At 38.8% G+C, this 17,442-nt stretch overlaps 1 protein-coding gene across 1 annotated transcript in view; it reads right to left on the bottom strand.

The window, feature by feature from the left end:
- The window catches only part of Dgat2l6 (diacylglycerol O-acyltransferase 2-like 6), a 31,748-nt gene extending 14,553 nt beyond the window's left edge, over positions 1-17,195 (bottom strand). Inside the window, exon 1 of the mRNA XM_013031610.1 lies at positions 17,111-17,195. Coding sequence (XP_012887064.1) covers positions 17,111-17,195 — 85 coding nt within the window. The remainder of the gene's footprint in view (positions 1-17,110) is intronic.
- Positions 17,196-17,442: the final 247 nt, after the last annotated feature.

Raw genomic sequence — 17,442 nt, 5'->3', positions numbered from 1 at the left:
TGGCTCAAGTGGTAGAGTGCTAGCCTTGAGTGAAAAAGCTCAGGGACTGTGCTCAGGCCCTTTGTTCAAGGCCCAGTAATGGCGTGTGTGTGTGTGTGTGTGTGTGTGTGTGTGTGTGTGTGTGCGCGCACACACAATTATGCCATGGAGTGGAAGAAACCTTGGAAAAGGCTTGAATTCTCCTGTAGAGCTGGCTGAGATTGTTGCTATAAGCATGCTAATTAGGAAAGAGTGATGAGTGGAATTTTATGGGAAGGTTGCCATAGTAAAAGCCCTGCTGCCTCCGACCTTCCTAAAAGAGAGGAGCACTTTTGTCAGTTGCGTTTCAGAAGAAAAGTCAGAAAAGGTTAAATGAGAGTCATTACTAATTAAAGGTAATTCAAGTATATAATTTCTTTTATATCTTGCTTCAAATCAATTTTGTTTAACTCCTCAGTGTTGATAACTGTGCCTGGCACCCAGTTGCTTGTTCAGCTGAAAGATAAATATGTTTTCTTTTTTCAATACTAGATAAACAAGTGATTAGTCTTTGTTCAGCATGAATAGAGTCATTTAATGTGATATTTTAAAAAGCATAGATGGATTAATTGTGTGTCTTTTGTTTCATCTACCTCATTTATCCACCAGTTCTAAGGCCATCTAGGAGCCCTTACATAGGTAAATATTATGCCCCTTGTGGAACTGATTGGAACAAAGTTGTGGTCCTTCAGGAGACTCTAAGTATCCTTGAAGGACAAGCCTTCCAGATCCAGCTGGTATGAATGACAGTGCAATGCACAGTGACAAAAGTGGATTTAAAGAGCTAGAAAAGAAGGAAAGCTAAAGATCATGGGTAAGAGATCTGTGACATAAAGCAAGGGCATGTGAGGAAGCTAGGATGGACACTGAGCATTCATATGTTTGATACTCCTTTAGATATTATGACCTTGACACCAAGAGATGGTTCTAATATCTCTTGGTATTGTCAAGTGAAACAACTTGGAGGGAATTATCAAAGAGGAATTTCATGTGTATAGGCTCCTAATTTAATTTGTATTGAGGATGGCAAAGACATCCAATGGATGTTCATTGGTATATCATTATCATGCTAATTTGCTTTTTCTCTAATAGCCAATGATGCCCAATAGCTCTTCATGTGCTTATCTGCCTTCTGTATATCTTCTTTAATGAGGTGTCTATTCAGATCTTTTCCCCATTTTTCAACTGGGTTGTTGTTTCCTTGCTATTGACTTTTGGGAGTTCTTTCTACATTTTGGATGCACTTCCTTTATGTGACTTGCAAACATGTTCTCCCTGGTTTTTGCCCTTCACCTTTATGAATTATACTATATTGAAATTTTCTTTGTACTGATTGTCACTGATTGCAGTGTCAAATCTTACTCTCTGCCTCATCTCAAGTCATTGTGTTTTTTTATTTTTTTGTTTTTTAATATATATTTTTATTGTAAAAATACTGTACAGAGGGGTTACAGTTACATGAGTAAGGTAATGAGTACATTTCCTATCGAGCATTGTTTCCCCCTCCTTTGTTTTTTCCTACCATTAAGTATTTCACTTGTGTTTTCTATTAAAAGTTTTAGTTTCCTGTCTTATATTTAAATATACTATCCATTTCAAGTTGTTTTCACCAATATTTATGAAAATACCATTGACAAAAATTGCATATGTTGGGCAGGGAATGTGGCTTAGTGGTAGAGTGCTTGCCTAGTGTGCATGAAGCCCTGGGTTCAATACTTTAGTATTACATAAACAGAAAAATCCAGAAGGGGCGCTGTGGCTCAAGTGATAGAGTGCTAGCCTTGAGCAAAAGAAGATCAGGGACAGTGCTCAGGCCCCAAGTATAAGACCCAAGACTGGCAAAAAGAAATTGCATATATTCAAGGTATGCATATTGATATAATATATGTAGTGTGTAATGATTACCACAACCAAATTAATCAATCCATCATTACCATACAGTTTTCCTTAGACAATGTATTTTTTGAAAAAACAATTTGTCATTGTTTTTATTTATTTATTTATTTTGTTGATCATGGGGCCTGAACTCTGGGCCTGGGCACTGTTCCTCAGCTCTTCAGGTCAAGGCTAACACTCTATCATCGGAGCCACAGTGCCACTTCTAGCTTTTTCTGCTTATGTGGTGCTAGGAATCGAACCCAGGGCCTCATGCAGAGAAGGCAAGTACTCTACCACTGAGCCACCTTCCCAGCACCGACAATGTATTTTTTAATGGCCAAAGTGTTCCTTTGTTGCCCAGGCTGGCCTGGAACTCCTAGGTTCAAATGATTTCCCTGCTTCAGTCTCCCAAGTAGCTGAGAATACAAGCATGAATCACCACACTCAGCTAAATTGACTGCTGTAGGTTCCATCTATAAGTTAGATTATACAGTATTTGTCTTACTATACCTAGCTTATTTTACTAGCATAATATCCTCCAGGTTTACTCATGCTGTTGCAATTGACAGGATTTGTATTAAAATGCCTGAACAATATTCCCATGTGACTATCACATTTTCTTTACCCATTCGTCTTGGGGCTTGAACTTAGGGTCTGGATACTGTTCCTGAGCTTCTTTTGCTCAGCACTCTACCACTTAAGCCACAGTGCCCCTTCTGGCTTTTTCTGTTATGTGGTACTTGGTTACATATCTTGCTTCTTTGTGAATAATGTTGCTATGAGCACAAGAGTATAAATAGCTCTTTAAGACACTGATTTCATTACCATTGGAATCTCTATCCTGTTTTCCATAATTTCTGTATCATTTTACATTTCCATCAATAGTGTACAAAGGTTACATTTCCTCTACATTCTAAGCCAACATACATTATCACATGTCTTTTTGATAACCATCCTAACAAACATGAGATGATTTCTCACTATGATTTTGATTCACATTTCCCTAAAGGTCAGTAGCATTCAGTATCTTCTCAGATACCTGTTGACTATTTGTGTGTCATTTTGGGGGAAGTATCTATTTAGGTCCTATGTCCATTTGTAAAAATTAGGGACTTTTCTTGAGGTTTATGAGTGTTTTATATATTTTAGGGTTAGCCTCTTCTCAGACACATGGTGTAAAAGTATTTTCTTCCATTCTCTAGTTTGCCTTCTCATTTTGTATTTCATTTGCTGAGCAGAAGCTTTTTAGGGTGATGTATTATCACTGGTTTATTTTTGCTTTTTTTGTCTGTGCTTTAATCATAACCAATAAAAATCATTGCCAAGGGCTGGGAAGGTGGCTCAGTGGTAGAGCGCTTGCCTTGCATGCATGAAGCCCTGGGTTCAATTCCTCAGCACCACATAAGCAGAAAAAGCCGGAAGTGGTGCTGTAGCTCAAGTGGTAGAGTGGTAGCCTTGAGCTGAAGAGCTGAGGGACAGCACCCAGGCCCAGAGTTCAGGCCCATGACTGACCAAAAAAAAAAAAAAATCATTGCCAAGGTCAATGTCAAGGGACATTTCCCCTGTATTTTCAGGAGTTTCATGGTTTGGCGTCTTATATTTAACCCTTAAATTCATGTTGTGTTAAATTTTGTACATGATAAGATTTTATTATTTTGCATGTGTATGTGCAGTTCAATATCACCAATTGAACAGACTATCTTTTCTCCATTATGTATCTTTAGTGCCCTTGTGAAAAATTAGTTGGATATCTATATGTGGGCATATTTCTGGCAACTACATTCTATTCTGTTGATTTATATGTCTGTTTTTAGACTAATACAATACTGATTTTATTGCTAAGTTTTGCGATATAGTGTGGAATGAGGAAAAATGATCTATAGCTTTCTTCTTTCTCAAGATTGTTTTGAATATTTATCTTTTGTAATTCTATTTGCATTTTTGGATTTTTAAAAATAATACTGGGAAAGATGTCATTGAAACTTTGATAAGCATTAAATTTATTGATCATTCTAGCCAGGTGCCAGTGGCTCACATCTGTAATCCTAGCTACTCATGAGGCTGAGATCTGAAGATCATGGTTCAAAGCCAGCCCAGGCAGGAAAGTCTGTGAGATTCTTATCTCCAATAAACCACTCAGAAAACTGGAAGTGATGCTGTGGCTCAAGTGGTAGAATGCTCGCCTTGAGCTGAAGAGCTGAGGGACAGCGCCCAAATCCAGAGTTCAAACCCCACCACTGACCAAAAAAAAATTTATAGATCATTCTGAAAAGTATGGATATTTTAACATATTAACTTTTCCAACTCATTAATACTGGATAGTTTTCTATTTATTTATGGCATTTTCAGTTTATCTTCTACCTTTTGATGTATAAATCATTTACCTTCTGGGTTAAATTGATTTTTAGTTGTTCTACTTTTTTGATGCTTATATCAATAGGACTAGCTGTCTGGGCCCCAGTGGCTCATGCTTGTAATCCTAGCTGCTCAGGGGGCTGAGATCTGAGGAACAAGGTTTGAAGCCAGCCTGAGCAGAAAAGATCCTGAGACTCCTATCTCCAGTTAACCACCAAAAAGCCAGACATGGAGCTGTGGCTCAAGTGGGAGAGCACCAGCTCTGAGTGAAAAAGCTAAGAGAGAGCAAGTAGGCCCTGAGTTCAAGCCCTAATCAACAGCAACTAAATTAGAAAGAAGTTAAACTGTTTATTTCAATAGTTAACGTGACTTTATTTTTTAAAAAAAGAAGTCCTAAAGTCTCCATAAAAAATCTGGTGGAACTAATACATGAATTCAGTAAAGTGACAGGCTTGAAAAACACCACAGAAAAACCAGTTGTATTTGTGTATGCTAACAAATAAACTACCCCAAAAAAGAAAGAATGCAAACAGTTCTACGTTTTGGTAGTATATTACATAGAAATGATGAGACTGTGCTTTTGTCTGGTTCCTAATAGCAGAGGAAAAGCATTCAGCTTTTTATCACTGAATACAATAGTAGGTGTAGGCTTTTTCATATATGGCCTTTATTATATTGAGATTCAATTATAAATTTGATCATACAAGTTTGAATTTTATCAAACACTTATTTTTTGCCAATCCTAGGGCTTCAGTTCAGCTTCTTTTGCTCAAGGCTAGCACTCTACCACTTGAGCCACACAGTGCTATTTCTAGTTTTTCTATGTATGTGGTACTGAGGAATTAAACCCAAGACTTCATGCATGCTAGGCAAGCACTCTACTACAAAGTCACATTCCCAGGCTCTTAATTTCCCATCTATTGAGATAGCCATATGATTTTATCCTTTGTACATTAATGTTGGATATCATATTAACTGATTTTCGTGATTTTTTTGTTTTTGTTTTTTGGTTGTGGGGCTTGAACTCTGGGCCTGGGCGCTTGTCCACAGCTCTTCAACTCAAGGCTAGTGTTCTACCACTTGATCCACAGCACCACTTCCAGTTTTCTAGTGGTTTATTGGAGGTAAGAGTCTTATGGAGACTCAGTGGTAGAGCACTTGCTTTGCATGCATGATTCCCCAGCACCACATAGGCAAAAAGAAAAAAAATGGAAGTGGTGTTGTGGCTTAAGTGGTAGAGCGCTAGCCTTGAACTGAAGAGCTGAGGGACAGCGCCCAGGCCCTGAGTTCAGGCCCCACGACCAGACCCCCCCCAAAAAAAAGAATCTCATGGACTTTCCTGCCCAGGTTGGCTTTGAACCACGATCCTCAGATCTCAGCCTTCTGAGTAGCTAGGATTACAGGTGTGAGCTACTGACCCCCAGCTTGAGTTTTCATTGTTGAAACATTCTTACATTGTTGAACCATTCTTATATTAAAGGGATAAAACCAACTTGATCATGGTGAATTATGCCTAAACTATACTGTGCCAGTACTGGGGCTTGAACTCAGGCCCTTGCATTCTTGCTCATCATTTTCACTCAAAGCTAGCGCTCTCCTACTTGATCCACACTTCAAGTTTCATTTTTTGTGATGGTTAATTGGAGATAAGAGTCTCTTGGATTTGTCTGCTTGGGCTGGCTCCAAAATGAGGTTCTCAGCTTCCTGAGGAGCTAGGCATGAGAAATCAGTTCCTAGTTGGCGAATAATACTTTTGATGTGTTATTAGATTTGGTTCACTAATATTTTGCTGAGGAATTTCGCTTCTATGTACATCAGGGATATGAGTATATAATTATTTTTTCTTGTGGTATTATTGCCTGACTTTCATATCAGGCTAATACTGGTCTTGTCAAATGAGTTTGGAAGTGTACCCTTCTCTTGAGTTTTTTGGAAGAGTTTAAGAAATGTTGAACTAATTCTTTGAATGTTTGCTAGAATTTAGTTATGAAAACATCTGGTTTGGGGCTTTAATTTGTTGGGAGGTTTTTGATTACTGATGAACTCTCTTTACTCCTTATTGATCTGTTTATATTTTCTGTTTCTGCACAATTCATTGTTGGTAGGTTATATGTATCTAGTGATTTATCCAATTCTAGGTTATCTAATTTATTAGCATGTGGCTGTTCACAGACATCTCTTTTTCTCTTTTCTATTTTTTGTAGTGTCAGTACTAATGTCTCCTCTTTCATTTAAAGAAGTTATTTTATATTATCTGCTTTTTCTTAGTCATTTAAAGGTTTATCCAGTTTAATGTTTTGAAATCCAACTTTGGCTGTTGTTGATATTTTCTATTGTTTTTTTCCAGTTGAACTTAATGTCTTCCAAAAATATTTTGTTGGATTTACTCATTGCTATTTCATTTTTGAGGTATTTAAAAGCATTTAAAATTTTTCTAATTTTTATTATTCCCTTGTTTTGATGTTGTTATGCTGTTATTTATTTACTTTTGAGTATATTGCCTAGGCTGGCCTCAAACTTACCATATTCCTGTGTCAATCCTGAGTTCAGGGATTATAGGAACATACCACTACAACCTGGTATTGTTACTTTATTTTGATTATTTTTCCCAACTGATTGCCAATCAAAATATCCTCAGCTTTCCTGTCTTGGTTCAAAATACAATTATTTATGATATCTTTGTTAAGCCCCGGGGTGAAATTAAATGTTTCCTTGTCTTCACACTCTTAGCATATTTCTTTTGCTTCTATGTGTCCTTGCTTCATTTTGTTTGCTTATGAAGTTAATACTTCACATATAGAGATGGGATTGCTTTTTTTAAGATTCATCTTATATTCTAGGACTAGCTAATCTCAGTTTTGAGTTTGTAGAAACATTTTTGTAGATTCTTTGGGATTTTTCTGCATACATAATCATGCTATCTGCAAATAACAATTTACTCACTTTACAATTTGTTGCTTTGGGTTGGAGGCCTGACCCAGGTGATAGAGCATCAGCCAATGAAGTAAAGCATCATATACCAGGTTCAAGTCCTGGCCTTGGGCAAAAACTGTATGCCTTTATTTCTTGTGTTCTTCTTCCCTCTTACCTTGATAGGAGTTTCAGTGTGTTGCTGAACAGAAATGCTAAGAGCGTCTTGTTATCAGTCTAAAGGACAAGTAGTCTTTCACCATCAAGTGTGATGTTACTGTAGGTCATTTTTGTTTTTGTTTTTCTTTTTTTAATTGTAGATGATCTTTGCCAGTTTGAATAAGCTCTTTTCTGTTCTTAGTTTACTATAAGGCTTTTTTGTTGTTGCTTTTTTTTTTTTTTTGGAAATGAAGCTTGAACTTGGGGCCTGAGCACTGATCCTGAGATCAAGGCTAGTGCTGTACTGCTTTGAGGTACAGCACCACGTTTGATTTTCTTGTGGCTAACTGGAGAAAAGAGTATCATGGACTTTCCTGCTCCAGCTGGCTTTGAACCGAGGTACTCAGGCGTGAGCCACCAGTGCCCAGATACTATGAGGTTTTATAATGACTGAATGCTAATGTTTATTAAATAATTTTTCTGAATTAATTGATTAATTGTATGTTTTTCTCCCTTAAGTGGCTACTATGGTAGTTTATATAGATTTTCAAATATTCACAGCTGTATCTGTGGATAAAGCCCACTTGGTTGTAATGCATTAGTTCCTATAATTTACTGCTGGATTCTATTTGTTAATATTTTGTTGAGGATTTTAGATTTATATCCATGCAAGTATTGGTCTGTACTTCTTTCTCTGTTTCTCTCCTGTCCCTACACTTTGAGTTTTATTACCAGAGTCTGTTCTTCACTCCTTTAGTTTTCTGCAAAAGGAAAGAATTGATGACATTTCTTCTTTAAAATATTGGGTAGAATTTTATGTTGAAGCCATCTGAATCCAGAGATCTCTTTTTCGAAATGTCTTTAACCTTCTAAAATTAAGATTAAATTACATTTTTTGAATAATTATAGGCTATCTGTTGCATCTAGAGTGAACTATGGTTGTCTGTGGGGTTTGAGATATCCAAATATAACTAATTAGCCTATTTTTCTTTGCAGTTCTATCGGTTTTGCTTGTGAAGCTCTGTTGTCCAATGCATATATATTTAGAAGAGTTATATCTTGTTGATGAATTGACCCTTTTGTTTTCTCTAATAATTCTCTCTATCATTGGACTTTACTATAGAAAAAAAAACATTTAGCTTAATTCAGTACTGCATCTAATTGCTGCTGGTTTAAGTTAAAGAAGATACTAATAGAAGGTAAATTATAGAGTTCAGTGGTAGAACACTGGCCTAGGATGCCTGACATTTTGAAGCCATCCATATTTCCCCACTGCTGACAGAAGAAAGTGTGAACTCATTAGTCCAACATTTGAGGTTCTCCCAAGCATCTTCCTAGCCTCATTTCTGTGTCCGCAGTCACATCCTCCTATGCTATGTCCCAGTATTTATCAAATGTGACCCCCAAACCACTGTAGGAACACTAAAGGATTTGAGATGTTGTATGGATGGAAAGAGTAGTGAATAAAAGTAAATTCAAAGCTGGGTGCCAGAGGCTTACACCTATAATCCTAGTTACTCAGGAGGCTGAGATCTGAGAATGGAGGTTCAAAGCCAGCCTGGGCCGGAAAGTCTGTGAGACTCTTATCTCCAATAAACCACCAGAAAACTGTAAGTGGTGCTGTGGCTCAAGTGGAAGAGCACCAGCCTTGAGCTGAAGAGCTGAGGACAAGCGCCCAGGCCCAGAGTTCAAGCCCCACAACCAACCAAAAGAGAAAGTTAATTCAAGATAATGTTATAAATATTTCTATTAAAATACATTAATTTAAAGCCAAGTGCTGGTGGCTTATGCCTGTAATCCTAGCTACTCAGAAGGCTGAGATTGAGGATCATGGTTTGAAGCCAGCTTGGGCAGAAAAGACTGAGATTTTTACTTCCAATTAATTCTAGAATTAGAGCTGAGGCTCAAATGGTAGAGTGATAGCCTTAAACAAAAATGCTCAGGGACTGTACCCAGACCCTGAGTTCAAGCCCTAGGTCTAGCACCCCTCCACACACAAAGGCATTAATTTACACTACAGAAATTGTTCATTTAAATAACTGTATGTTAAGTAGTAATTTTAGAGGTGGTTTACAGAGATCCAGAGAGTGAGATAAAAATGTCTGAAAAATGGGAAACAGGAGTCCAACCTTCTTAAGTCTACTTCCCATTCCCTCAATTTACCATGTAATTTCATATCTATATGCCTTTAGACATTCTGATTTCTTAGTTACCTTCTCCTCAACTTTCTACCTATAAAAAAGTGCCCTTAGCCTTTAAGGCTTAGTACAAAGGACACTTCCTTGATGGTATCTTTGCTAATTCCCTGACAATCCTTTGTACACTTGTAACACAATACCTGTACTTCTATTTGTCCCTGTATTATTTTATTTGCCTGTGCAATTAGTAGTACTTCCAGTGTCTTCCCTTCTCCCTGTTAGATAATATGCTTTTTTAAAACTATTAGCAATAGTGTTATGCACAGAGGGATGGCTCATGATAAACAGTTGCTATACTAAATTGTAGAAGTTCAGGGAGACATTGGATTTCCCTATTCCCCACGTGGCAGGTGGAAGTTAACAGGTGGAGCAACTATCAATGTTCCTATTCTAAACAAGGAGAGGCCTTGTGTGATTATAGATATTTGTATGGCTATTACAGGCATTAGTTTTTCATATAAGCTGTAAAGATTTCATTCTTATGAGTGGAAACAGTCTGTTTTGGGGACATCACCCTAAATCTGAGATTAGACAATGCCTGCCACATCTAATCAGTTGGCTCAAGGATTTCAGACATCCAAGAACATGGTTGGTTTGTAAAAACAACAAAAAAGGAATTTCTGCGGCTTTGTTATTACTTATTGGAACTAAATGATAAATGTAAGAACTTGGAGGAATAAAAGTCTGTCTATTTGTGCTGGTACTGGGGCTTGAATTCAGGGCTTGGGCACTCTTCCTAAGTTTTTTCACTCAAGGGTGGTGCTGTTCTGATTAATTGGAGATAAGGATCTCACATACTTGCCTGCCTGGGGTAGAAATCAGGGCTGCAATCAGATCTCAGCCTTCTGAATTGGTAAGAGTACAGGCATGATCCACTGGCGCCTGGCAAAAGGTAATTTAATAATTCAACCAACTGATCTGAGCCTCCTCCATATGAAATCTATGCTGAAGGCCATGAGACCAGTGTTGGAGCAGAGAGGTAAAGAATGAGGGAGTAACTATGAAAGAATAAAAGCAGTTCAAGCACCAGCTTTGATACAGTGCTTAATGTACAATATCTCATTTAATAATTGAGGCTAACAGAGATCATATATCTTCAGTCCAAATTCTGGAAAAAGAAGATAACCTTTACTGGGTCTCTACTATATGAAGAGCTATTTGAAGCTTTTTTTTTATGCATTGCCTCATACTGATATATGTGAAAAACGAAGTTCCTGCATTTTAGAAGCTCTAGATTTTGTATGAAAGGTAAAATGTTAAGCATAACTGAAGAATAGTTAAGATTTTGACCAACAGATTGGTAGAGGAAAGGCCTTCCAGGAACAAGACAGACTTGACCAAAGTTCTGAGGTAGAGGCCAAAGCTTTTGTGTAACATTACAATGGGCAAACTACAGAGAGTAAGGAAGCCATTGCATATGCAGTAGAGTTTGGAAGGAAGTTGGGGAGATCAACCCTCATGCCAAAGAAATGAGAGATTACAAAAAAAAGAGGAGTTACAAAGAAATTGATAAACAGCATGTTCCTTTCTGTGTCTCATGAAGGAAATTTGGGGGCTTTGTGGGAATAGGAATAACTGTAGCCATAAAGATGGGTAAAGAGGTTCAGTGATTCAGATGAGAGGTAATGGAAATCTGAAATAGGACATTGTTTCTCAAACCAATTGGAAAGATGCCATATAGGTTGAATTTTTAGTCTAATGCAATGTGCAAGATAGGGAGGAAATAAGTAGTGCAGTCTGGCTTGGGGAATGCTGAGAATGCATCAAAATCTTTATCTGCTTACCCTTTTTGGACCTAGTTATCATTATACTTCCTAAGATACAATAGAATTTGAACCTAAGTTTGTCTCAGGTGTCTTTGTCATCGTTGGTAAACCAAGGGGAAAGGTTGATGGCGTCTGTATTTTAAAAACTCCAGTGTTAAACAACTGAGTGGTGGGATCGTTAAAGAGGTAATGGGTTAATGTCTTCACCCAGGAGTGGATTCCTAATAGACATGAGTTGGCTCTCTTTTGCATAAGCTCTTGCACCTTTCTGCTTTCTGCCAAACAGCCCTCACCAGGTGCTGATATTTTGATATTGGTATTTCTAGCCTCTAGCACACTGTGCAAAATAAACTTCTAGTATTTATAAATTATCCAGTCTGTGGTATTCTCTTATAGAAACAAATAAATTAACACAGATGGGATCTTTAGGCTCTAAGTAATGTCAGTTTCTTTAATAGGAAGGGAGATAAGTATCTATTAAGGACTTTATCTCCTTGATCAGAGTGTTCTTGAGATGTGGGAACTGTGATCTGGTTCTACTATGGTGAAAGGTGATTGATTTTCTCAAGGTCACATAGCAAACATTGTAGATTTTGATATGTATGGTCCTGCAGCAAGAAAGGGCAGAACTTGTCAAGCACTTAAGACTGTTCTAGTTTTTTTTTTCCAAGTATCAGGAAACAGAAGGAAGTCAGGTGCACATGGCATGCTCACAAACACACACACACACACACACACACACACACACACACACAGCATGTGTAAGGTAGATAAGAAAGAGTAAGAAATGGATTTAAATGTTTCTACTGAGAAAGAGAAATCTAGAAGGACCATTTATCAATTGTCCCATAAGAAATATAACAAGGAGGGGCTGGTAATGTGGCTTAGTGGTAGAGTGCTTGCCTAGCATGCATGAAGCCCTGGGTTCAATTCCTCAGTACCATATAAACAGAAAAAGCCAGAAGTGGCACTGTGGCTCAAGTGGTAGAATGCTATGTGGTAGAGAGCAAATGAAGCTTAGGGACAGTGCTGAGGCCCTGAGTTCAAGCCCTAGGACTGGCAAAAAAAGAAAGAAATATAACAATGATAAGAAATGGGCTTCTTCTTTTGTGGGATTTATTGAGTCAAAGAGACAAACGACATAAAGGTTGCCATCCAGCATACTTTTAAACTGTACTCTAAGCTTTCAGAGCTATCACAGTCTTGAGTTGTCTAGAAAACATTGTAGAAAAAATACAGATAGAGAGATATCTCAAAGTAAAAGCTGTTCATGGATAGGAAGAGCTCTCCTGGCATCTTTCTAGTGGAGGAAATAGTTGGGAAGAGGTGCAGGAGAGGGAAAATAAATTACCTGTTTGTTCTCTGAATACATCGCCTAGACTAAAAGCTTCATACAGGGGAAGAGACTGGACATGAGCTGATAAAGTGTTTAGGGCCAGAGATTGGAGTTGGGGTTAGGTTAGCATATTTGGATGCCACTGAACAGGTAGTAGAAAATCACTTACTTGTTAAAGCAGTACCAGAAAATAACCCAAATATGTGTTTGAAAGACAAGCAAGCAGTGTGGAATAGACGGAAGAAGGTGAATACTAGAGGCTTGAGATCAGGAAAGAAAGAAGTGTTGATCATTTGTGGAGATGTTGATACAAGCCCAGAAGAGATAATTCCAGTGCTGTGAAAGAAAGCTGTCCCTCACAGGGGCTGTCATAGCTACTGCCTAATACCAGGGAGTACCAACATATGTATTCCACATGTCCCCCAACCCATCTCCTCATATATTTTTCTCAATTCCTTCCTTGTCCCTCTACCCTTTTGCACATGCGCGCACATGCGCGCGCCTGCACGCACACACTAGTCCTGAAGCTTCAACTCAGGGCCTAGGCACTGTCCCTTAACTTCTTTTACTCAAGGCTAGTGCTCATCCACTTGAGCCAGAGGCCCATTTTGGGCCTTTGGGAGTAGTTTATTGATGAGTCTAGTGGACTTTCCTGCCTGGGCTGGCATTGAACTACAATTCTCAAATCTCAGCCTCCTGAGTAGCTAGGGTTAAGGAGGAGGTCCTCTGCCTGTTTTAGTCCCATTTTTCATTATTTTCTCCCTCTATCATGTCCAGTGATGATCAGTGATTGGCTACAATTCCGAACATCATTCTGGGAGAATGCAAAGCAATGAGAAGGCTCTGAGTGAGATAGAAGGAATGAATGAAGGAGAACAGATAAGAAAGAGAGGGAATGAGGGAGGGAGGGAAGAAAGAAAGGAGACTTTTCTGAACACAGCATTTTCTGTGAACTCACAAAACTAATTGTCTGATGTCATGCAGAACTTGCTTCCTATTTACCCCATCACACCACTGCCTTTCTGTCTCCCCTGATCCTTTCTACCTGTTCTAACATTTTCTTTCTCTTGCACACTAATGTCACTTGGTTGTGGCTCTTTCTCAAACTTACCACGGTCTCTCACATTATAGTGAATTGTGTGTATGTGTGTTCACAGGTACATCAAATATATACAATGGTGGAATGCATGATTGGTTTGTATCTGTGACTAAAAAGAACTTATACATAACTCATTATTGTCATCTCAGCAAAGATAATCCAAGGTCCCACAACCAGCATTTGCTCTTAACCTGTTGGACAATAGATGTGTGTGTGTTCACACACGTGTGAACTCTAGTACTGGGGCTTGAACTTAGGGCCTCATATTTTTGCTTGGCCTTTTCAGCTTAAGGCTGGTCCTTTACCACTTAAGCCACATCTCCACTTTTGGCTTTTTGCTGGTTAATTAGAGATAATAATCTTGGGATTTTTTTTCGGCACAGGCTGGCTTGAACTGCAGTTTCAGATGTCAGCCTCCTATGTAGCTAGGATTACAGGCATGAGCCACCTACACTGACTTAGTGAACAGATTTTAATATAGGCACCTCTATGGGCATCACACTGTGTTAGATGAGGTAGTCCATCCTCTTGCATTAATTTAAAGTAATATTTAGCCTTAATAAAGACGGGACAGGTGCTACCATATTAATGAACTTCGATGACTGTATGCTACATGAAATAAGCTGATCACAAAGAGATGAATGTCTAATGATTGAACTGAAATGCAGCACCTACAGTAGGCAAGCTCACAGAAACAGGAAGTAGGATGGTGGTTGCCAGGGCTAGAGGGAGAGAGAGCCAGGAAGTTAGTGTCTATTTCCTGCACAATTGCAGCTTGTTAAGATGAAAAATTGTGGAGCTGGATAGTAGCTATGGTTGTATAACACTGTAAATGTACTTAACACCACTGAAGTGTATACTTAAAATGGTTAAAATGATCAGTTTTATGCGTGTATATTTTATGCAGGCAAAACATTCGCATTTAACATTGTGTTTTCACTGGTAACACAATGGTGCCATCATGTGTTCCTAACATTCTTACTGCATTCATTTCCTCCAACACTGCCAGGGCTGCTGTAAACTAGACAGGGGTGTGTGTGTGTGTGTGTGTGTGTGTGTGTGTGTGTGTGTGTGTGTGTGTGTGTGTGTGTGTGTGTGTGTGTGTGTGTGTGTGTGCGCGCGCGCATGCGCACGCATATGAAGTTGGCTGCCCCGCACCTTCCTGGATCTTTACATATCTGGTTGCCTGGTATGCCAGAGAGAGTGTTTTTTGAGAATAGAAAAGGAATAGAGGAATAGAAGGGGGACAATCTTAAGGAAGAATTCTTTTCTGGGAGAAAAATAAGATCGATTGTTTATTCATTTATATTTTGCCAGTCCTGGGGCTTGAACTTAGGGCCTGAGCACTGTCCCTGAGCTTCTTTTGTTCAAGGCTAGCACTCTACTCTTGAGCCACAGCACCACTTCAAGCTTTTTCTGTTTATGTGGTACTGAGTAATTGAACCCAGGGTTTCATGCATGCTAGGCCAGGACTCTACCACTAAGCCACATTCCAGCCAAGATCACTTTTTTAAAGGAGAAAGCTGCCCAGAGGAGCCACAAGTAACCTGAGCATTTGTGTTTAAGGCCTTTTTGGATTAGAGACTCTACTACTGATAAGATCTACTGACACCGTCTCTCTGTCTCTCTCTATGTGTCTCTGTCTCTGTGTCTGCTTCTACACTCTCTGTTTTTCTCTCTTCCTCTGTTTCTTTTCTCCTTTTTCCTAGCCAAGGGGTAGAATTTTTCAAACAACATTTTTTAAAGAAAATTAAGGTAAAAATGCAAAGAAAAACAAAAAGAAACTATGAGAGACTAGAAACAAACGTTTCCCTTTCAAGTAACTTCCTTTTTGTCATAGACCATCTACCTCTATGGAAGTCTGGTAAAGGTTATGGATCCCCTCTCTGAATAATATTTTTAAATGCACAAATAAAATATACAGACACAGAGGAAGCTGATTATATTAAAATGCAGTTGTTATAATATCTCTAATGTGATATAGTAATATATGCATGTTTTGATTTTTTTATTGTGAAAATACTATACAGAGGGGTTAAAATTACATGAGCAAGATAATGAGTACATTTCTTATCAAGCATTGTTGCCTCCTCCTTTGTTTCCCCTTCCCATCCCTTCCCATCCTCCCCCTGGCCCCCCACCCAATCCTCCTCGTCCCCACCACCAAAGTTGTAAAGTTCATTTTTGACATAATGACTTGTACATCTCATTGTTACAATGGGTCCACCTGTATCTCTATTTATTTACCATAGCTAAGATATGGAACCAACCCAAATGCCCTTCAGTAGATGAATGGATCAAGAAAATGTGGTGTATATATACACAATGGAATTCTATGCCTCCATCAGAAAGAATGGCATTGCCTCATTTGTTAGGAAATGGAAAGACTTCGAAAACATTATATTAAGTGAAGTAAGCCAGGCCCAAAGAAACATAGGTCCCATGGTTTCCCTTATTTGCAATAACTAGTATATGTCTGAGTCAAGCAGAAAAGGTCAGATAAGTTGATGTTAGGGAAATGACCCCTAAGACATGTATTCAAATGATTTATGTGTTAAGTAAACAAATTTAACAGCAGTTCCAATAACTACTGGAAACGAAGTAGTCACAGACATAAAATTCTGAGATGCCTGTAACAACTGAAATAAGAAATGCAAAAGTCTGTGAAGTCAACTACTGATGAAGATATGTTTGGGATTTATTGCCTCCATTCATCATAGAAGGGACAGTTCATTGAAGATACATTTTAACTAGAGTTATGTGAGATGTAAAGAGATATTTTTGTACATTCAAATTCAAATGCCCCAAGTGAAGCCCAAATTCTTAGCTTCCATCCCCTTGGTTAAGAATCTCTGTACTAAGGGGTCCCATCACCCTTATAGATTGGAAGGCGTTCATGGTGATGCTATCACTTCTAGGGCAGTTTCCAAACTTGTGCCAACAATAGAGCACCCTCAAGCTCTGTTGAGACTGGGACTACTCTGATACTGTTAGCATAATCGCCCACTGATGTCTGCTGTTCCCCACTCAATCACCCTTTCTCAAAATTCTAACCTGTCACTCAGGCAGCCTTCAGATATTCCAGAAGTTTCTCAACTCCTTATTTTAGAAAATCACCTTCACCAGCCAGAGAACATCAGTTCTGCAAGCCAATACCAACTCTGTCCTATCCCTCAATGGGACTTCTCAGCTGATTCTTAGCTAGAGGTTCCTAGCTCCCTGAGAAGGTGGGGAAATCTTTAAACCAGAACAGCCACAGCCTCACTGCTGGCCTTTGGGTCTCTGGCCCTGTTCTGCCCATGAAAGGATTCTGGAACCCAATAGATGATAACATGGGTGTACTTGGTTCAACCACATGTGCTCTCCAGCCTTCCTTCAGGGGTTTACTTACCTAAGGACACATTGAATGGAATCAGGTGCAGCACTGCGATGGTTTGGAGGCCCTCCTGAAGGTCCAATCTGGAAAAGAAGGTCATGGTCCTGTTGCTACCCTGCTATAGCAAGAAGCCTAATCAGAAGCACTAAACCACTTAAGCTGAGTTGATTACAAATATAATGCTGTAATCTTTTATCATCCAGGCTGCTTAGTTGCTGAGCTTTTGTCAGGCCTTACCAAACCTTTCCTCCAATTTCCCCTGCTCCGCCCCATCTTCCTACACAGACAGACAGACAGACAGACAGACAGACAGACAGACACACACACACACACACACACACACACAC

This window comes from Dipodomys ordii, unplaced genomic scaffold (assembly GCF_000151885.1).
Source record: "Dipodomys ordii isolate 6190 unplaced genomic scaffold, Dord_2.0 Scaffold142, whole genome shotgun sequence".
NCBI lineage: Eukaryota > Metazoa > Chordata > Mammalia > Rodentia > Heteromyidae > Dipodomys > Dipodomys ordii.
This window is presented reverse-complemented; position numbering and strand designations above follow the sequence as displayed.